This window comes from Saimiri boliviensis, chromosome 9 (genome assembly GCF_048565385.1).
Source record: "Saimiri boliviensis isolate mSaiBol1 chromosome 9, mSaiBol1.pri, whole genome shotgun sequence".
In the NCBI taxonomy this organism is placed as follows: Eukaryota; Metazoa; Chordata; class Mammalia; order Primates; family Cebidae; genus Saimiri; species Saimiri boliviensis.
In genome coordinates this window covers 19,177,334-19,193,930 of record NC_133457.1, presented here as the reverse complement: position 1 = coordinate 19,193,930, position 16,597 = coordinate 19,177,334, and the positions used below count along the sequence as shown (strand labels likewise).

General features: G+C 38.7%; 1 protein-coding gene across 7 annotated transcripts in view; it reads left to right on the top strand.

Moving 5' to 3' along the window:
* The window catches only part of SLC33A1 (solute carrier family 33 member 1), a 41,612-nt gene that overhangs the window by 21,116 nt on the left and 3,899 nt on the right, over nt 1-16,597 (top strand). For 2 of the 7 annotated variants that reach the window (XM_039480289.2, XM_074405529.1), the window contains 2 exons: nt 1,818-2,033; nt 3,712-5,892. In XM_039480289.2, the coding sequence (XP_039336223.1) occupies nt 1,818-2,033; nt 3,712-3,879 (384 nt within the window). In that variant the 3' untranslated portion in view covers nt 3,880-5,892. Of the gene's footprint in view, nt 1-1,817; nt 2,034-3,697; nt 5,893-7,962; nt 9,300-16,597 lie in introns of those variants that run through there. The other 5 variants (XM_074405527.1, XM_074405530.1, XM_074405528.1 and 2 more) reach the window with 5 other exon arrangements.

Genomic DNA, 16,597 nt, shown 5'->3' with positions numbered 1-16,597 from the left:
ATGAGCCACCATACCTGGCCCTGGCATAACTTCTGTATTGAAAGTTATTACTTATTCTTTATGATTTTGAAAGCTATGTCAAGCTGCTTTTCTTTCTTTGTTAAATACATTTGTAATCCCTAAAAGAAGGATTTTTCACTTTGCTCTAGCCTAAGCCACCGTTGGCAGAATGAGATTTTTTTTGTTCTGGCTGCAAGTGATTCAAGTAAATGGCAGAGGCCCAGAAGTTACCTTTGGGATTTAACTGCAGTTATTGCTAATGAGTATTTCAGAGTCACTACGGATTTTTCTGTGGAACCTAGCCTATACCCTTTGAGAGTTATATTTGTTAATGTGTTACACTTAGTTTTCAACAGAAACCTAAAAACTTGACTACCAGGAAATAGCAGTTTTGTGCATTCAATAAATCACTTAGGAGAAATCCATAGTGGATCATGTCTAACTAAATTGTATGCTTATAAAATCATTGAGGCCAGACTGTCAAATGTAATTTTTTTTTCTGTTTTGCACATGCTTAGTTAATGCTAGGCATGTAATAGAAGGCTAAAGAAGTGTTTTAGCTAGTCTGTGCTTCAGTATTTCTGTTGGTTTGTTGTAGCCTAAAAAGCATTTATTTAGCTTTGAATTTCATTTAAGAATTTCTCAAAGTGTAGTCACTGAAACTCAGACAACCAAATGCTTTATGGGGAAAAAAGGTACAAGACCAAGTAAATTCAAGAAATGATGTATGACATAAGTCCTTTGTAAATAGCACCTTAATGATTTCTTCAACAAAACGTATTTTTATTTTGAGACAGTCTCACTCTGTTGCCCAGGCTGAAGTGCAGTGGCACGATCTTGGCTCACTGTAACCTCTTGGGTTCAAGTGATTCTCCTACCTCAGCCTCCCAAGTAGCTAGGATTAAAGGTGAGCACCACCACGTGCGACTAATTTTTAGTACAGAGGGGGTTTCACCATGTTGGCCAGGCTGGTCTTGAACTCCTGACCTCAGGTGATCCACCTGCCTTGGCCTCCCAAAGTCCTGAGATTACTAAGTTAATGTTTTTCAGTATTATTTGACTTTAGAACTCCTTTTTCTGTGAATACCCCCAAAAACAGTATTCAAAAAAATACTATTATGGAAACAGTTTATTTCCGTCTTTCTAAATTAAAGATTAATTCTTGCCTTTTAAGTACTTTTTGCCTCTTAAGGATGTTTTTCTCCAGTTTGTTACATAAGTTTGAAATATTTTTCTTGTGTATATGTAGGAGAAAATATATATATTCCTATTTCTTTAAATATTTGAGTATTTATATGTATAATAAATGCAAACATATAAATACATATATATATATATATATATATATATACACACACACACACACACATGTAATGTGTGATGTATATTTAGGTACAGTACAAACATGGGGTTTCGTATTTTGCTGTATGTATTATGCAGCCTTTAATGCCACCTCATCTAATATTTTCTCAATGGAGTCTTCCTTGACTACTTGTGGTAGAATTAATCTCTCACTTATGTTTATGCCCCAGTAGCACAAGGTGTGTACTTCTATTTACAGTACTTCCTGTACTTGTAATTATTCCCTATTTTCCAGACTAGAATAAATTATGCAAGGTCACAGAGGAACCAAGGTCACATCTTTGTATTGCTGTGATCTTAAAGCCTGGCCTATAGTAGGTGCTTTATTAAGTATTTGTTGAATTGAGTTCAATAAATATGAAAATTAATTTTCAGGTTTATGATTTTGATGTTCTTAGACTATAGCTTTTTAAGTTTCATGATCATTCTAAAGATGTTTTACATTTTTCCTGTAGGTTACTGTGTACAGCATGTATGTTTCTATAATGGCTTTTAATGCAAAGGTTAGTGATCCACTTATTGGAGGAACATACATGACCCTTTTAAATACCGTGTCCAATCTGGGAGGAAACTGGCCTTCTACAGTAGCTCTTTGGCTGGTAGATCCCCTCACAGTAAAAGAGTGTGTAGGAGCATCAAACCAGAATTGTCGAACACCTGATGCTGTTGAGGTAAGTATGTTTTAATTTTAGATAACATTAAGCTAATACTAAGATATTTCTTTGTTTTGCCTCTAGAAGTACTATATCTTTTTAAAAAATTTTATCTGCCCATAGGTTCTGGTATAGAAATCTACATATATTTTTTTTCTTTCACATCAAAACTGAGGATTATAATAATTCACATCAGCAAGACTAGTTCACTTAAAGGCACTTCTCAGTAGAGGAAAGGCGATCTCTCCTCCACCTTGAGGATCACTGTCCTACATAGCAGGCACTAGATAAATGCATAATTAATATGTTAAGTTTTGTAGTGGTAGAAAAGGGGAATGTCCATTGGCTGTTCATATAACTAAACCTAAATAGTGACTGGTTTGTCTATAAATTCTTTCAAAGTGACATTAGTCTACTTTAGAGTAGATGGACTGGAAATTTCTTCACATTACCGAATATGAAAGCTGCATGTTGAAAATAGGTATTCGGGCTGTGTGCAGTGGCTCATGCCTATAATCTTAGCACTTTGGGAGGCTGAGGTGGGTGGATTGCCTGAGCTCAGGAGTTCGAGACCAGCCTGGGCAACAGTGAAACCCCATCTCTACTAAAATACAAAAAATTAGTCGGGTGTGGTGGTGTATGCCTGTAGTTCCATCTACTCAGGAGGCTGAGGCAGGAGATTTGCTAGAACCTGGCAGGAAGAGGTTGCAGTGAGCCGAGATGGTACCACTGCACTCTAGCCTGGGCAACAGAGTGGGACTTCATCTCTAAAACAGAACAAAACACTCCAGCCTGGGCAACAGAGCAAGACTCCATCTCTAAAACAAACAAACAAAAAAGAATAGGTATTCAGCTGGGCTTGATGGCTCACACCTGTAATTCCAGCATTTTGAGGGGCTGAGGCAGGCAGATTGCTTGAGCCAAGGAGTTCAAGACCAGCCTGGGCAACATGGTGAAACACCATCTCTCCAAAAACATACAGAAATTAACAGGGCATGATGGTGCATGCCTGTGGTCCCAGCTACTCAGGAGGCTGAGGTGGGAGGATTGCTTAAGCCCAGGAGGCAGAGATTGCAGTGAATCATTATCACACCACTGGATTCCAGCCTGGGCAACAAGTGAGACCCTGTCTCCAAAAGAAAAAAAAAAATGAGTGTTGTTTACAGCAAGAGCTGAAAATTATTTTTAATCCCGTTAGTAGCATTAGAGAGATTAAGATACATTAACGTATTTTGTCATTGGAATTTAGTGAAATTCTGGAATGTTTTAAGAAAAATATATATATATATATTTTTTTTTTTTTTTTTTTTGAGACAGAGTTTCGCTCTTGTTACCCAGGCTGGAGTGCAATGGCACGATCTCGGCTCACCGCAACCTCCGCCTCCTGGGTTCAGGCAATTCTCCTGCCTCAGCCTCCTGAGTAGCTGGGATTACAGGCACGTGCCACCATGCCCAGCTAGTTTTATTGTATTTTAGTAGAGACGGGGTTTCACCATGTTGACCAGGATGGTCTCGATCTTTCGGCCTCGTGATCCACCCACCTCGGCCTCCCAAAGTGCTGGGATTACAGGCTTGAGCCACCGCGCCCGGCAGAAAAATATATTTTGATTAATTATTTGTAAAGTAGAAGCATGTTAATTGCTAAATACTTTCATTTTGAAATTGTAGATTTTTTATTGTAGTTTTCTTTTCGCAGCTTTGCAAAAAACTGGGTGGCTCATGTGTTACAGCCCTGGATGGTTATTATGTGGAGTCCATTATTTGTGTTTTCATTGGATTTGGTTGGTGGTTCTTTCTTGGTCCAAAATTTAAAAAGTTACAGGATGAAGGATCATCTTCATGGAAGTGCAAAAGGAGCAATTGATGTATACACTACTGGACATTCTAGAAAGGTAATTGTAGTTTAGTTTCAATTCAGAGAGCAATGATAATCAGCACGCAGTAGTATAAAATATTATTTTAAACAAAGAAATTATTAATATAAAATGCCAAATGGTTGAAAAAACAGAAATCTCTCTGTATATTTGATCATATTTTTCTTTGCCTTGTTGATGTATTTAAAGTTTATATAGGCCGGGCGCGGTGGCTCAAGCCTGTAATCCCAGCACTTTGGGAGGCCGAGGCAGGTGGATCACGAGGTCGAGAGATCGAGACCATCCTGGTCAACATGGTGAAACCCCGTCTCTACTAAAAATAAAAAAAAAAATTAGCTGGGCATGGTGGCACATGCCTGTAATCCCAGCTACTCAGGAGGCTGAGGCAGGAGAATTGCCTGAACCCAGGAGGCGGAGGTTGCGGTGAGCCAAGATCGCACCATTGCACTCCAGCCTGGGTAACAAGAGCGAAACTCCGTCTCAAAAAAAAAAAAAAAAAAAAAAAATTAAAGTTTATATAAGGTCAGGAAATTCTAAAACCACTTTTTTGGTCTTGTTATTTGATTTATATCTTTTAAATTTACTGACCAAAGCATGTTTTAAGTTGCAGTGCAGTAGTCGTGGGTGGTAACCATGTAGTCAAGTATTGTTATTAGTACTTGTCACTGAGCTACATTTAAAATTTTGGTACAATATATACAAGGGAGAAGAGCTTGATATTCAGGTACTAACCACAACTAGTCTGGCATTGTTGGCAGTTAAAATCTTTTTTTGAATTGTAAATTAGTTAAATTTTATGTGCAATTTGCTGAGAAGAAAATATAGACTACTGACATGTCATTTTAGTTGTTATTTTTCCTTTGACCACATTGTACAAATGAATCTGTGTTAAAAAGACTATTTTAAATGTATTTCCTGCTTTTGTAAGCATTAAAGATTTATAAGAAGATTATTCAAACTATTTTTTATAAAATGAAAGTTATGGTTTTTAAATTTATTGATTCCTCTTGCCCTTACCCCCTCTTGCACCTGCCCCCTCTTTTTTGAAGATATTTTGATTCCTTATAAACGTTTATCCTAAGCTTACATCTGTTTTAAGTGCTTCATGGCACACAGACAGCTAATGGAAGGGATCAAATTCAGTGTTGTGTGTATGTTTATGGCAATGTTTTAAAAATAAAAAGTAAATTCAAGTAGTTTTTTTTTTTAATTACTGAGAGAAAAAAACAGTAAAGCTTTCTGATTAAGTAAAATTTAAATGGACAGTACCATAATTTAAAAAACTAATACTTTAAAGAGAGAAAGACAAAGATATTTTGTGCCTTTGACAAATTAAATCTAATAGTGGAAAAATGTTTCTTAATTAAGCACTTTACTAGTGAAAAAGATCTCACAATTTAATGCCAAATCAGGTACTGTATTTTCATTTATTAATACATTACCTTTTGTTTGACTACTATAACGTGTACAGTTACTATTTCAAGACAATTAAGCTTTTGAGTACTTTGGCAATTTCCAGCATATTATGTACACCCAGTGATCAGGTTCTTTGCATGTTTTGTGTTATATATTACTCTGACTCTTTAGAGATTATATAAATCCTTCAAAAATTAGAGGAAACAAGATAGTTATGAGTCTTTATCATTGTGGAAAAATGTGTGCTAACTCCTGATTTTGTTAATTTTATAACATAGGTTGAATTTTAGAGTGGGGTTTTTATAAGTAATGGAGGATACAATGGGTGGGAGAAAATGGCACACAGCACCTGAAGAAAGATAGGGGCATTGACCTCTAGAGCTCATACGTTGCCATTGGAAAGCCTGTGTTGGGCATCGATGTCAGATCCTGAAGAATCACCTGGAAAAAATCCCATCCTAGAGGCAAGGAGGCTACACCAAACCATAGACTACAGTACTTTGTCACATGGTTGTCCATTATTGTGTATTATAGTCAAAATGATTACTTGAATAAAGAAAAATCCCACTTGACTCTTAAATATGAAATGTGTTTTGATTTTTATTTTTTGGAGTAAGAAACTCAGATTGCCATAATAACCTTTTCTTTTATTTCTTCCCATTTATATTACAACTTTTTATATATTTTTAAACAGTTTTTTTTTTTTTTTTTGAGATGGAATCTTGCTCTATCACCCAGCCTGGACTGAAGTGGTGCAATCTTGGCTCAGTGCAACCTCTGCCTCCCGGATTCAAATGATTCTCTTGCCTCAGCCTCCTGAGTAGCTGGGACTACAGGCACGCACCACCACAACCAGCTAATTTCTGTATTTTTAGTAGAGACGGGGTTTCACCATGTTGGCCAGGCTGGTCTTGAACTCCTGACCTCAAGTGATCCACCAGCCTTGGCCTCCCAAAGTGCTGGGATTATAGACATGAGCCACTGTGCCTGGCCTTTAAACATAGTTTTAATGTCAATACATCTTTTTTTTTTTTTTTTTTTGAGATGGAGTTTCGCTCTTGTTACCCAGGCTGGAGTGCAATGGCGCGATCTCGGCTCACCGCAACCTCCGCCTCCCGGGTTCAGGCAATTCTCCTGCCTCAGCCTCCTGAGTAGCTGGGATTACAGGCACGTGCCACCATGCCCAGCTAATTTTTTTGTATTTTTAGTAGAGACGGGGTTTCACCATGTTGACCAGGATGGTCTCGATCTCTCGACCTTGTGATCCACCCACCTCGGCCTCCCAAAGTGCTGGGATTACAGGCTTGAGCCACCGCGCCCGGCAATGGCAATACATCTTAATTACTTGAAGTTTTAAAACATTTTAAGCCTTTAGGGTGAAAGCCATTAATTAGTTTGCTCTAGAAATAAACACAAAAATTATAGTTATTGGTAATTTGAATACACACGTATGTAATACATACCAGAATAACTTGTTAATAGCTATATGCAACTATGTTATATACTTTGATCACTAATGGCATTTGAAAATGATCTACCTAAATCTGAGGATCTGTTTGTTATAAATTAGTAGCACTAAAAAATACTATCCTATTTTTATGTGTGGGTGTTTTTCTCGATTGATTGATCCTGATAAATTAAACAGTACCCTCAAGTATGGACTTTAACTCCTCAAGTTAATGCATCATATGTTTACTGGCTAATATTAAATTGAACATTTTTATCTTTATGTAAGTAGCTCCATATGCACATTGGTTGCCAAATATATACATCTGAGTTTGAAAAGTTCTTCTGAGATTACCTAAAGGTAACACCACAGACTCCTTCCATTGTAAATATTTTATTATTATTTTTTTTTTAGAGACAAGGTCTCACTTTTGCCCAAGCTGGAATACAGTGATGCAATCATAGTTCACTGCAGCCTCAAACTCCTAGTCTCAAGAGATCTTCCTTAGGCTGGACGCTGTGGCTCATGCCTGTAATCACAACACTTTGTGAGGTAGAGACGGGAGGATCACTTGAGGCCAAGAGTTAAAGACCAGCCTGGGCAATATAGTAAGAACCCATCTTTACAATTTTTTTTTTTTTTTTAAATGCAGGCATGGTGGTACACACTACTAGTCATAGGTGCATGGGAAGCTGAGGCGGGAGGGTTGCTTGAACCCAGTAGGTCAAGGCTACGGTGAGTAGTGATTGTGCTATTGCACTCCTATCTGGGCGACAGAATAAGACCCTGTCTCAACAACAAAAAAGGATCTTCTCACTTCAGCCTTTCTAATAGGACTACAGGCCACTATGCCCAGCTACTTAAAAAAAATAATTTTTTATAGAGATGGGGTCTGCTATATTTCCTAGGCTAGTCCCAAACTCACAGCTTCAAGCAATCGTCCTGCCTTGGCCTCCCAAAATGCTGGGATTACAGGCATAAGCCACCATGCCCTGCCCATTGTACATATTTTAATTTTGCCTATCAGTCATAAAAAGTTTAACACTTTAAATATATTTCTCAATTTTTTAAATGTTACATCTTTGAAATCTGAAGTAATTATTGGATTTTACCCCTTTATTGCAAAGTTTTTTATCTAGTTGTCTGTGAGAAAACCCCTGAATAGTGAGTGAAACTCTGGATATGTAATTTTTTTTCTTTTTCTGAACAGAGTAAAATCTTGGGAGAGCCATGATCCAAAAATCATGGCTTTGAAAATGGACTGTACTATGAGTCATAATCACAAATCTGAGGTAATAGTTGTGAAAGTGTTTAAAGCATCCTGAAAACAATGTTGCAAAAAAAATCTATGATGAAAACCATAAAATCTCTGCGTCTGTAGTACTGTATTGAACTTGAAACTTTGAAGGAATTAGAGTAGATAAGACATTACTGGTAGAAGAGAAAACATAAGGGTGCATTATATCCTACAAAAGACATATCTTAGTCATTTAACCTTTTTTTTCTGTGAGTGACTTTTATTTTGCCTTATTAATAGAAACATGAGGAAGTATGTTGCTTTGTATTAAATGGTTGAGACCATTATTTGATTTAAAAGCTGAAAATTTTGTTTTTCTATTTTGGAGAATCCTGTGTTTTCCAAGTAATTGAAAGAGTGACTAAAGCTATATAACCCTGCTAAAATTAAAGAAACAACTCGGCCGGGCGCGGTGGCTCACGCCTGTAATCCCAGCACTTTGGGAGGCCGAGGCGGGTGGATCACGAGATCGAGAGATCGAGACCATCCTGGTCAACATCGTGAAACCCCATCTCTACTAAAAATACAAAAAATTAGCTGGGCATGGTGGCACATGCCTGTAATCCCAGCTACTCAGGAGGCTGAGGCAGGAGAATTGCCTGAACCCAGGAGGCGGAGGTTGCGGTGTGGAGAGATCGCGCCATTGCACTCCAGCCTGGGTAACAAGAGCGAAACTCTGTCTCAAAAAAAAAAAAAAAGTGACAACTTGTTGGAACCATTCCATGCAGATTTCCAAAATATATTTTACCTTATTATTAGAGAAAGAAAATAAACTTTTAAAATAATCTGGTAACTATCATTCATATATTTAATGAGAAGCATTTTAGTTACAGAAGGGAAGATGATATTGTACATTGTAACCGCTAAGACTTTTTTTTAACTAATATCTTTGGTAGATAAAAAGGCACAATTATTATCTCTTTGAGAGCATTTTAAACACCTATTGCAGGCTGGGCGCAGTGGCTCATGCCTATAATCCCAGCATTTTGGGAGGCTGAGGTGGGCGGATCACTTGAGGGTCAGGAGTTTGAGACCAGCCCGGCCAACCTGGTGAAACCCCTGTTCCTACCAAAAGTACAAAAATTAGTTGGGCATGATGCTGCATGCCTGTAATCTCAGCTACTAGGGAGGCTGAGGCATGAGAATTGCTTGAGTCTGGGAGGTGAAGGCTGCATTGAGCTGAGATTGCGCCACTGCACTCCAGCCTGGGCGACAGAGCAAGACTCCATCTCAAAACAAAAACAAAAATAGGCCGGGCGCGGTGGCTCAAGCCTGTAATCCCAGCACTTTGGGAGGCCGAGGCGGGTGGATCACGAGGTCGAGAGATCGAGACCATCCTGGTCAACATGGTGAAACCCCGTCTCTACTAAAGGTGCAAAAAATTAGCTGGGCATGGTGGCGTGTGCCTGTAATCCCAGCTACTTAGGAGGCTGAGGCAGGAGAATTGCCTGAGCCCAGGAGGCGGAGGTTGCGGTGAGCCGAGATCGCGCCATTGCACTCCAGCCTGGGTAACAAGAGCGAAACTCCGTCTCAAAAAAAAAAAAATAAAATAAAAATAAAAATAAATAAAAACAAAACACCTACTGCAGACTATGTTCTATTTTATTACTTTATTTTATTATTATTATTTTTTTGAGATAGAGTCTGGCTCTGTCTCCCAGGGGCTGGAGTGCAATGGTGCAATCTTGGCTCACTGCAACCTCCACCTCCTGGGTTCAAGCGATTCTCCTGTCTCAGCCTCCCAAGTAGCTGGGACTACAGATGTGCATCACCACACTGGCTTATTTTTGTATTTTTGGTAGAGATGGGGTTTCACCATGTTGGCCAGGCTGATCTCAAACTCCTGATCCTCTCGCCTCCGCCTCCCGAAGTGCTGGGATTACCGTTTGTGAGCCACAACGCTGGCTCTTTTTTACTTTAGATTTTATCTGGCTGATTTGACAATGCCAAATATTTTATGTAATCATTATTTGGTTTAGGACTGAGAGCCCTTTCATTTCCCACCAATCAAACCACTAGTAGAGTCTTCATATTACTCCCCCAATTTGTTAGCTAGGTAGAATCAGCATGGATAGCTCATTTTCTTTCCTGGAATTCTGTTTTTGAGGAGGCAGTTCTCATAGCAGGGCTATGTACTAATTAATGTACTGAACTCATTCCCTCCCACTTAAGTGAATAAAAACTTTTATTTGACTATGGATTATAAAGATGGCCTTCAAAGGAGCCTTGTTTATTGTGGGGAAGGGGAATGGATCTTTTGTAGGAGAAGAAGACTTTATATATATAATGAATGAAAATTCTATGGGCTGGTTGCAGTGGCTCATTCCTATAATCTCAGCACTTTGGGATCCCAAGGTTGGAGGATTGCTTGAGCTCAGGAGTTCAAGACCAGCCTGGGCAATATAGTGAAACCACATGTCTATTTTTAATTAAAAAAAAAAAAAAGAAAATTCTGTGATTAATCACCTTTACTCTAAAAATTTTTGCCTGTGACAAGCATGGTGGCTCACGGCTGTAATCCCAGCACTTTCGGAGGCCGAGGTGGGTAGATCATCTGAGGTCAGGAGTTCAAGACCAGTCTGACCAACGTGGAGAAACCCCATCTCTACTAAAAATACAAAATTAGCCAGGCATGGTGGCGCATGCCTGTAATCCCAGCTATTACAGGCATGAGGCTGAGGCAGGAAAATCACTTGAACCTGGAAGGCAGAGGTTGTGGTGAGCCAAGATTGTGCCATTGCACTTCAGCCTGGACAACAAGAGCAAAATTTCATCTCAAAGAACAAAAAAACAAAACAAAACGTGCCCAAATGAATAAGAGATCACATTTAAATATCAGCAGTATTAATTTGTATAGCTCATATGAAGTCTTGACTCATTTAGAAAAATGTTGCTACAATTTAATAGTTATTTTGTCAGTGTAAACAATATAACTTTATAACAATTTTGTATGAAGAATGGTGATTAAATGGCATAACTGAAATGCACAAGGCACAGGTATAACTTGTAGGATATTAAATTTCTAAAATTTAATACCCTAGTCAGTCACTAATATAAAATATGAATATTAAAGCCTATTCGTATTTTCCTTGCAATGATCTTAAATGTTGGAAAAGTTTAGTTTTATAGTCAGAGTTAGGGAAATTGAAATTTTTTATCACCTGTCCCTGTAAAATTAGAAAAATATCATATTGGGGAAAAAATTGTTATTTAAGAAAGTGGCATATTTGGGCCAGGTGTGGTGGCTCACGCCTGTAATCCCAGCACTTTGGGAGGCTGAGGCAGGAGAATCACTTGAGGTCAAGAGTTTGAAACCAACTGGCCAACATGGTGAAACCTTGTCTCTATTAAAAATACAGAAATTAGCCAGGCGTGGTGATGGACACCTGTAATCCCAGCTACCAGGGAGTCTGAGGGATGAGAAATGCTTGAACCTGAGAGAGGGAGGTTGCAGTGAGGTGAGATTGCGCCATTGTTCTCCAGCCTGGCGACAGAGTGAAACTCAGTTTTGAAAAAAACTGTCATATTTGATAAATTGATAAATTACCACTGTCAAATTATATTGGTGAGTCTATATCTATTGTCCTCAGATACTGCTTTTGCAAGAATTAGTATAAAATTGGAAAAAATACTCAATTTTGAAAGCTGTCGTTGAGATCTTTATGAAATTATTGTGCCCATGTACAGGTTTGAATTAAAAATACACAGCACACATTCATTTCTATTACCATTTTTGAAATATCTAGCACTAGCCTTGATAGTTTTGTGTTTTGAGTATATCGGAACTGTTTAGTTATATTTGGTTAATTTATTAAAAGATGTGTGTTAAACCTTAATATTTATGCAGTGTTTAAGTATTTAGAATATATTTGAAATAAATTATCCAGTGTTTTACATAAATGGTTATTTAGTTGTTCAAAGTGATTCTCTAAAAAAATAAAACATTAATGAAAAAACCGGTTCTCATTTTTATTTAGTAGCTAAATTTACTTTCAAATTAGTCATGTTAAAATTACAGTAGATTGGCATAATTAGAACCAACTGCAGTAATTTCAAGTAACGTACACTTACCACCAAATCTTTTGGTTTCTTTTTTTATGAAGCCATCCTCAATTATTGTTTTTATCTTTTGTTAATAGTCTGGGTGGTGGCTCATGCCTTTAATCCCTGCACTTTGGGAGGCCAAGACAGGTGGATGACCTGAGGTCAGGAGTTCAAAATCAGCCTGGCTAGCAGGATGAAACCCTGTCTCTACTAAAAAAATTAGCCAGGCGTGGTGGTGGGCACATGCAATCCCAGCTACTCAGGAGGCTGAGGCAGGAGGATTGCTTGAACCTGGGAGGTGGAGGTTGCAGTGAGCTGAGATCACATCACTGCACTCCAGGCTAGGCAACAAGAGCAAAACTCCCTCAAAAAAACAAAAAGTCTGGGCAAAGAGGAGAGCAGGTAGAGGCATGGTGGTTTTTCTTTATTTGGAATTATGAAGAATTTTGGCTGGGTGTGGTGGCTCACACCTGTAATCCCAGTACTTTGGGAGGCCAAGGCGGTGGATCACCTGAGGTCAGGAGTTCAAGACCAGCCTGGCCAACATGGTGAAACCCTGTGTCTACTAAAAAATAATCAGCCAGGTGTGGTGGTGGGTGTCCGTAATCCCTGCTACTTAGTAGGCTGAGGCAGGAAAATTGTTTGAATCTGGGAGGCAGAGGTTGCAGTGAGCTAAGATCATGCCACTACACTCCAGCCAGGGCAACAAGAGTAAAACAAACAAAACAAAACAAAACAAAACAAAACAAAAATTCACTGGAAACTTTTATTACAAAATCTTTTAGTTTAAAACATTTAAAACACCACAACCTCTGCCTCCTGGGTTCAAGTAATTCTCTTGCCTCAGCCTCCCGAGTAGCTGGGATTACAGGCATGCACCAGCATACCTGGCTTTTTTTTTTTTTTTTTTTTTTTTTTAGTAGAGATGGGGTTTCTCCATGTTGGTCAGGCTGGTCTCGAACTTACAACCTCAGGTGATCCACCCACCTTGGCCTCCCAAAGTGTTGAGATTACAGCTATGAGCCACCTTGCCCAGCTCTTTTGTATCTTTAGTAGAGGTAGGTTTTCATCATGTTGGCCAGGCTGGTCTTGAACTGACCTCATGATCCGCCCCCCTCAGCCTCCCAAAGTATTGGGATTACAGGTTCCTGCCACCACACCCAGATAATATTGTCTTTTTTGGTAGAGAGGGAGTTTTACCATCTTGGCCAAGCTGGCCTTGAACTCCTGGGCTCAAGTGATCCTCTTGTCTTGGCCTCCCAAAGTGCTGGGATTACAGGTGTGAGCCACTGCGCCCAGCCTGAAGCCCCTTTTCTTGATTTGGAAACAGCTAGTTTCTTTGCTGTGTCCTCACATAACCCTTCCTTTGTGTGCATTCAACTTTGGTATTTCCTCCAGTCCTGTGGGCTTAGGAGCCTACCCTTATGAGCTCACTCAGCCTTAATTATCCCCTTAAAGATTCTGATTCCAAATAGATTAATTGGGTGTTTAGTTAGGGCTTTAACATATAAATTTTGAGGAACACAATCCATTCCATAACACAGATATTTACTTCTCCAGTATGCTTATTTCAAGGGGTGATGAGACCTGGGACCATGGAGATATCTCTGGTTGTTTTAAGTCTGGAAACACTAGTCTTGTCTCCCCCCTAGAAATACATATTTATATTCCAAAGGGTAAGATCCTTCCCAAGAAGAATTTAAGTAGTAATTAAGTCTCTTCCTGCTCCAGAGACTTTGTGTCTACTTTCAGCACAATATAAATATAGACATTTTATGTTTATTGGAGTTGTATTCTAGTTAACTCATACTTTTTTATTACATTATGGTCAAGAGGCCTGAGATATTAAAAACCTGCATACTTTCTCCTAGTCTAAATGGGGCAGATTATCCAAATAATTCAAGTTATATGTGATGATTTCTAAAAAGTCCACTTCTATGGGTAGAGGAAATCTTACTTAAGTAGTGATCTGTGAATTAAGGCAAAAATTGGAAGAAATCACACCTGTAAGTCAGAAAATGTAAATTATTATAAAAGCAGAAAGAAACAACTCTGAGTAGTTGGGGGTTTTTTAAATGAAGAAATGAAACCATTTCAAATTAACAGTTGTACAGTTTTTTTGAACATGTTTTATTTTTTATTTTCTTTTTCCTTTTTTTATGTACAGCAAAATCACAATCAGAACATGTTTTATTAAGTTAATAACATGATCAAAGAAAAATGCAAATTTTTCTTAAACTTGTTTCTTTCTAGTTCTAACTCAATTTTTAAAAATTGCTGATCAAATACTGCCTGCACTGAGATTGACTGGTCCATGGGTCATAATCTATATATTGTCAAAGTATGCAAAAGCTTGTAAATTTTGCATTTTACAAACGCTTGTAAATTTTTCAGTTTATAAGCATTTATTTTTAATGATGACTTTCTACTGCCAATTTCTAATAAAATGAAAGTGGAGGCAAGGAGATCGGTTAGAAGGTCTTCATAGTAAATAGGGACTAAACTAGAATGGTAGCATTGGAAAAGGAAAAGAAGAAATTTGGATTCTGGAGAGTGTAAAGATGAATTATAAGGACAATAGATTGCCTCAAGGAAGCACGAGCTTTTGAGTGTAGGTGACTGTAGGAAATGTCGGTGGAGTAGCTTTCAAAGGGAAAGCTAGTTCACTGTCCCTTTTAATTAGAAGATGAGAGTAGAAGCTGGTATTATGAATATGAATAGGGACTTGTTTCAAAATATTTTATTTCTAAGAAGTTGAAACTTGAGCCGGGCGTGGTGGCTCAAGCCTGTAATCCCAGCACTTTGGGAGGCCAAGGCGGGTGGATCACAAGGTCGAGAGATCGAGACCAACCTGGTCAACATGGTGAAACCCCGTCTCTACTAAAAATACAAAAAAAAAAAGTTAGCTGGGCATGGTGGCGCGTGCCTGTAATCCCAGCTACTCAGGAGGCTGAGGCAGGAGAATTGCCTGAGCCCAGGAGGCGGAGGTTGCGGTGAGCCGACATCGCGCCATTGCACTCCAGCCTGGGTAACAAGAGCGAAACTCCGTCTCAAAAAAAAAAAAAAAGAAGTTGAAACTTGAGCATTCTCCTTAATGAACCAAGGTATGAGCCAAGGAAATAATCCAGTAAGAATGCAAAAGAGGAAGGGGCAATTTGTGGGCAAAGTTCTAGAGAAGGCTGTATGAAGATAATAGTATCCTTTTAAAAAAATTAATTATTACCGTAAAAAATTAAATGATATGCTCATTACTTCAGTCCTGATGGAAATAAGATTGAAAGTTAAGAGTTTTGTTACATAAACTTATACTCCTCATGGTCAACATTACTTTTTGAGGTGCTGGTTCCCTTTAAATCTAGAATTGTACGTACCTTCTGATGGTTCTTCCTTACTCCATTCTTCTGACTTACAGCAAGTATTATAGAATTCTTTTAAAATGTAGTCAGAAAACATGAACTCCTTTCTTCAGAACAGTTGTTACCCCTCAGTATTAAAACCAATAATCACGATGTAGTCACACATTTCAACACACTCTGTCCATTGCATATTCTACATCTCAGATGCAGTAAGTAGAGAACTCCAGATTTGAGAATTGAAGACAATGTCCTACAGTGGTGGGCTTTTAATTACTCCTTATCCACAGCACCACAACTTAAACCATTTATTTAAACCAGGCATCCCCAAACTACGGCCCGCGGGCCGCATGTGGCACCCTGAGGCCATTTATCCGGCCCCCCGCCGCACTTCAGGAAGGAGCACCTCTTTCATCGGTGGTCAGTGAGAGGAGCACAGTATGTGGCGGCCCTCCAACGGTCTGAGGGACAGTGAACTGGCCCCCTGTGTAAAAAGTTTGGGGACGCCTGATTAAACTATAGGCCAGGTATGGTGGTGTATGCCTATAATCCTAGCACTTTGAGAGGCTGAGGCAGATGGGTTACCTGAGGTCAGGAGTTCAAGACCAGCCTGGGCAACATGGTGAAACCTTGTCTCTACTAAGATACAAAAAATTAGCTGGGTGAGGTGGTGTGTGCCTATAATCCCAACTACTTGGGAGGCTGAGACACGAGAATTGCTTGAACTCGGGAGGCAGAGGCTGTAGTGAGCTAAGATCAAGCCATTGCAGTCCAGCCTGGGCTACAGAGCAAGAATCTGTCTCTAAAAAAATTTTTTTAACCAAAAAAAAAAAAAAAAAAAAAACTATAGAATAAGAAATGCTCTTCCTTTGGCAATTGCCAAAAACACTGCAATCCAGTGTCAAGATCATTACAGGTTCCTAAAATTTTAATCACAGCAACAGCCAATACTAATTTAGTACTTTCTTCATTCCAGTCACTGTTTTACACTCTTCACATAAATTATCTCATTTAATCTTAGTGAAGATTCATAATCCAAAAGGTAAGTATTATTGTAACTTCTATTTTACACAGAAACAAAGGCATAGAGAAAGAAAGTGATTTGTTCAAGGTCAGACTGCTTAGCAGAATCAGATTCCAACTAAAGTTCA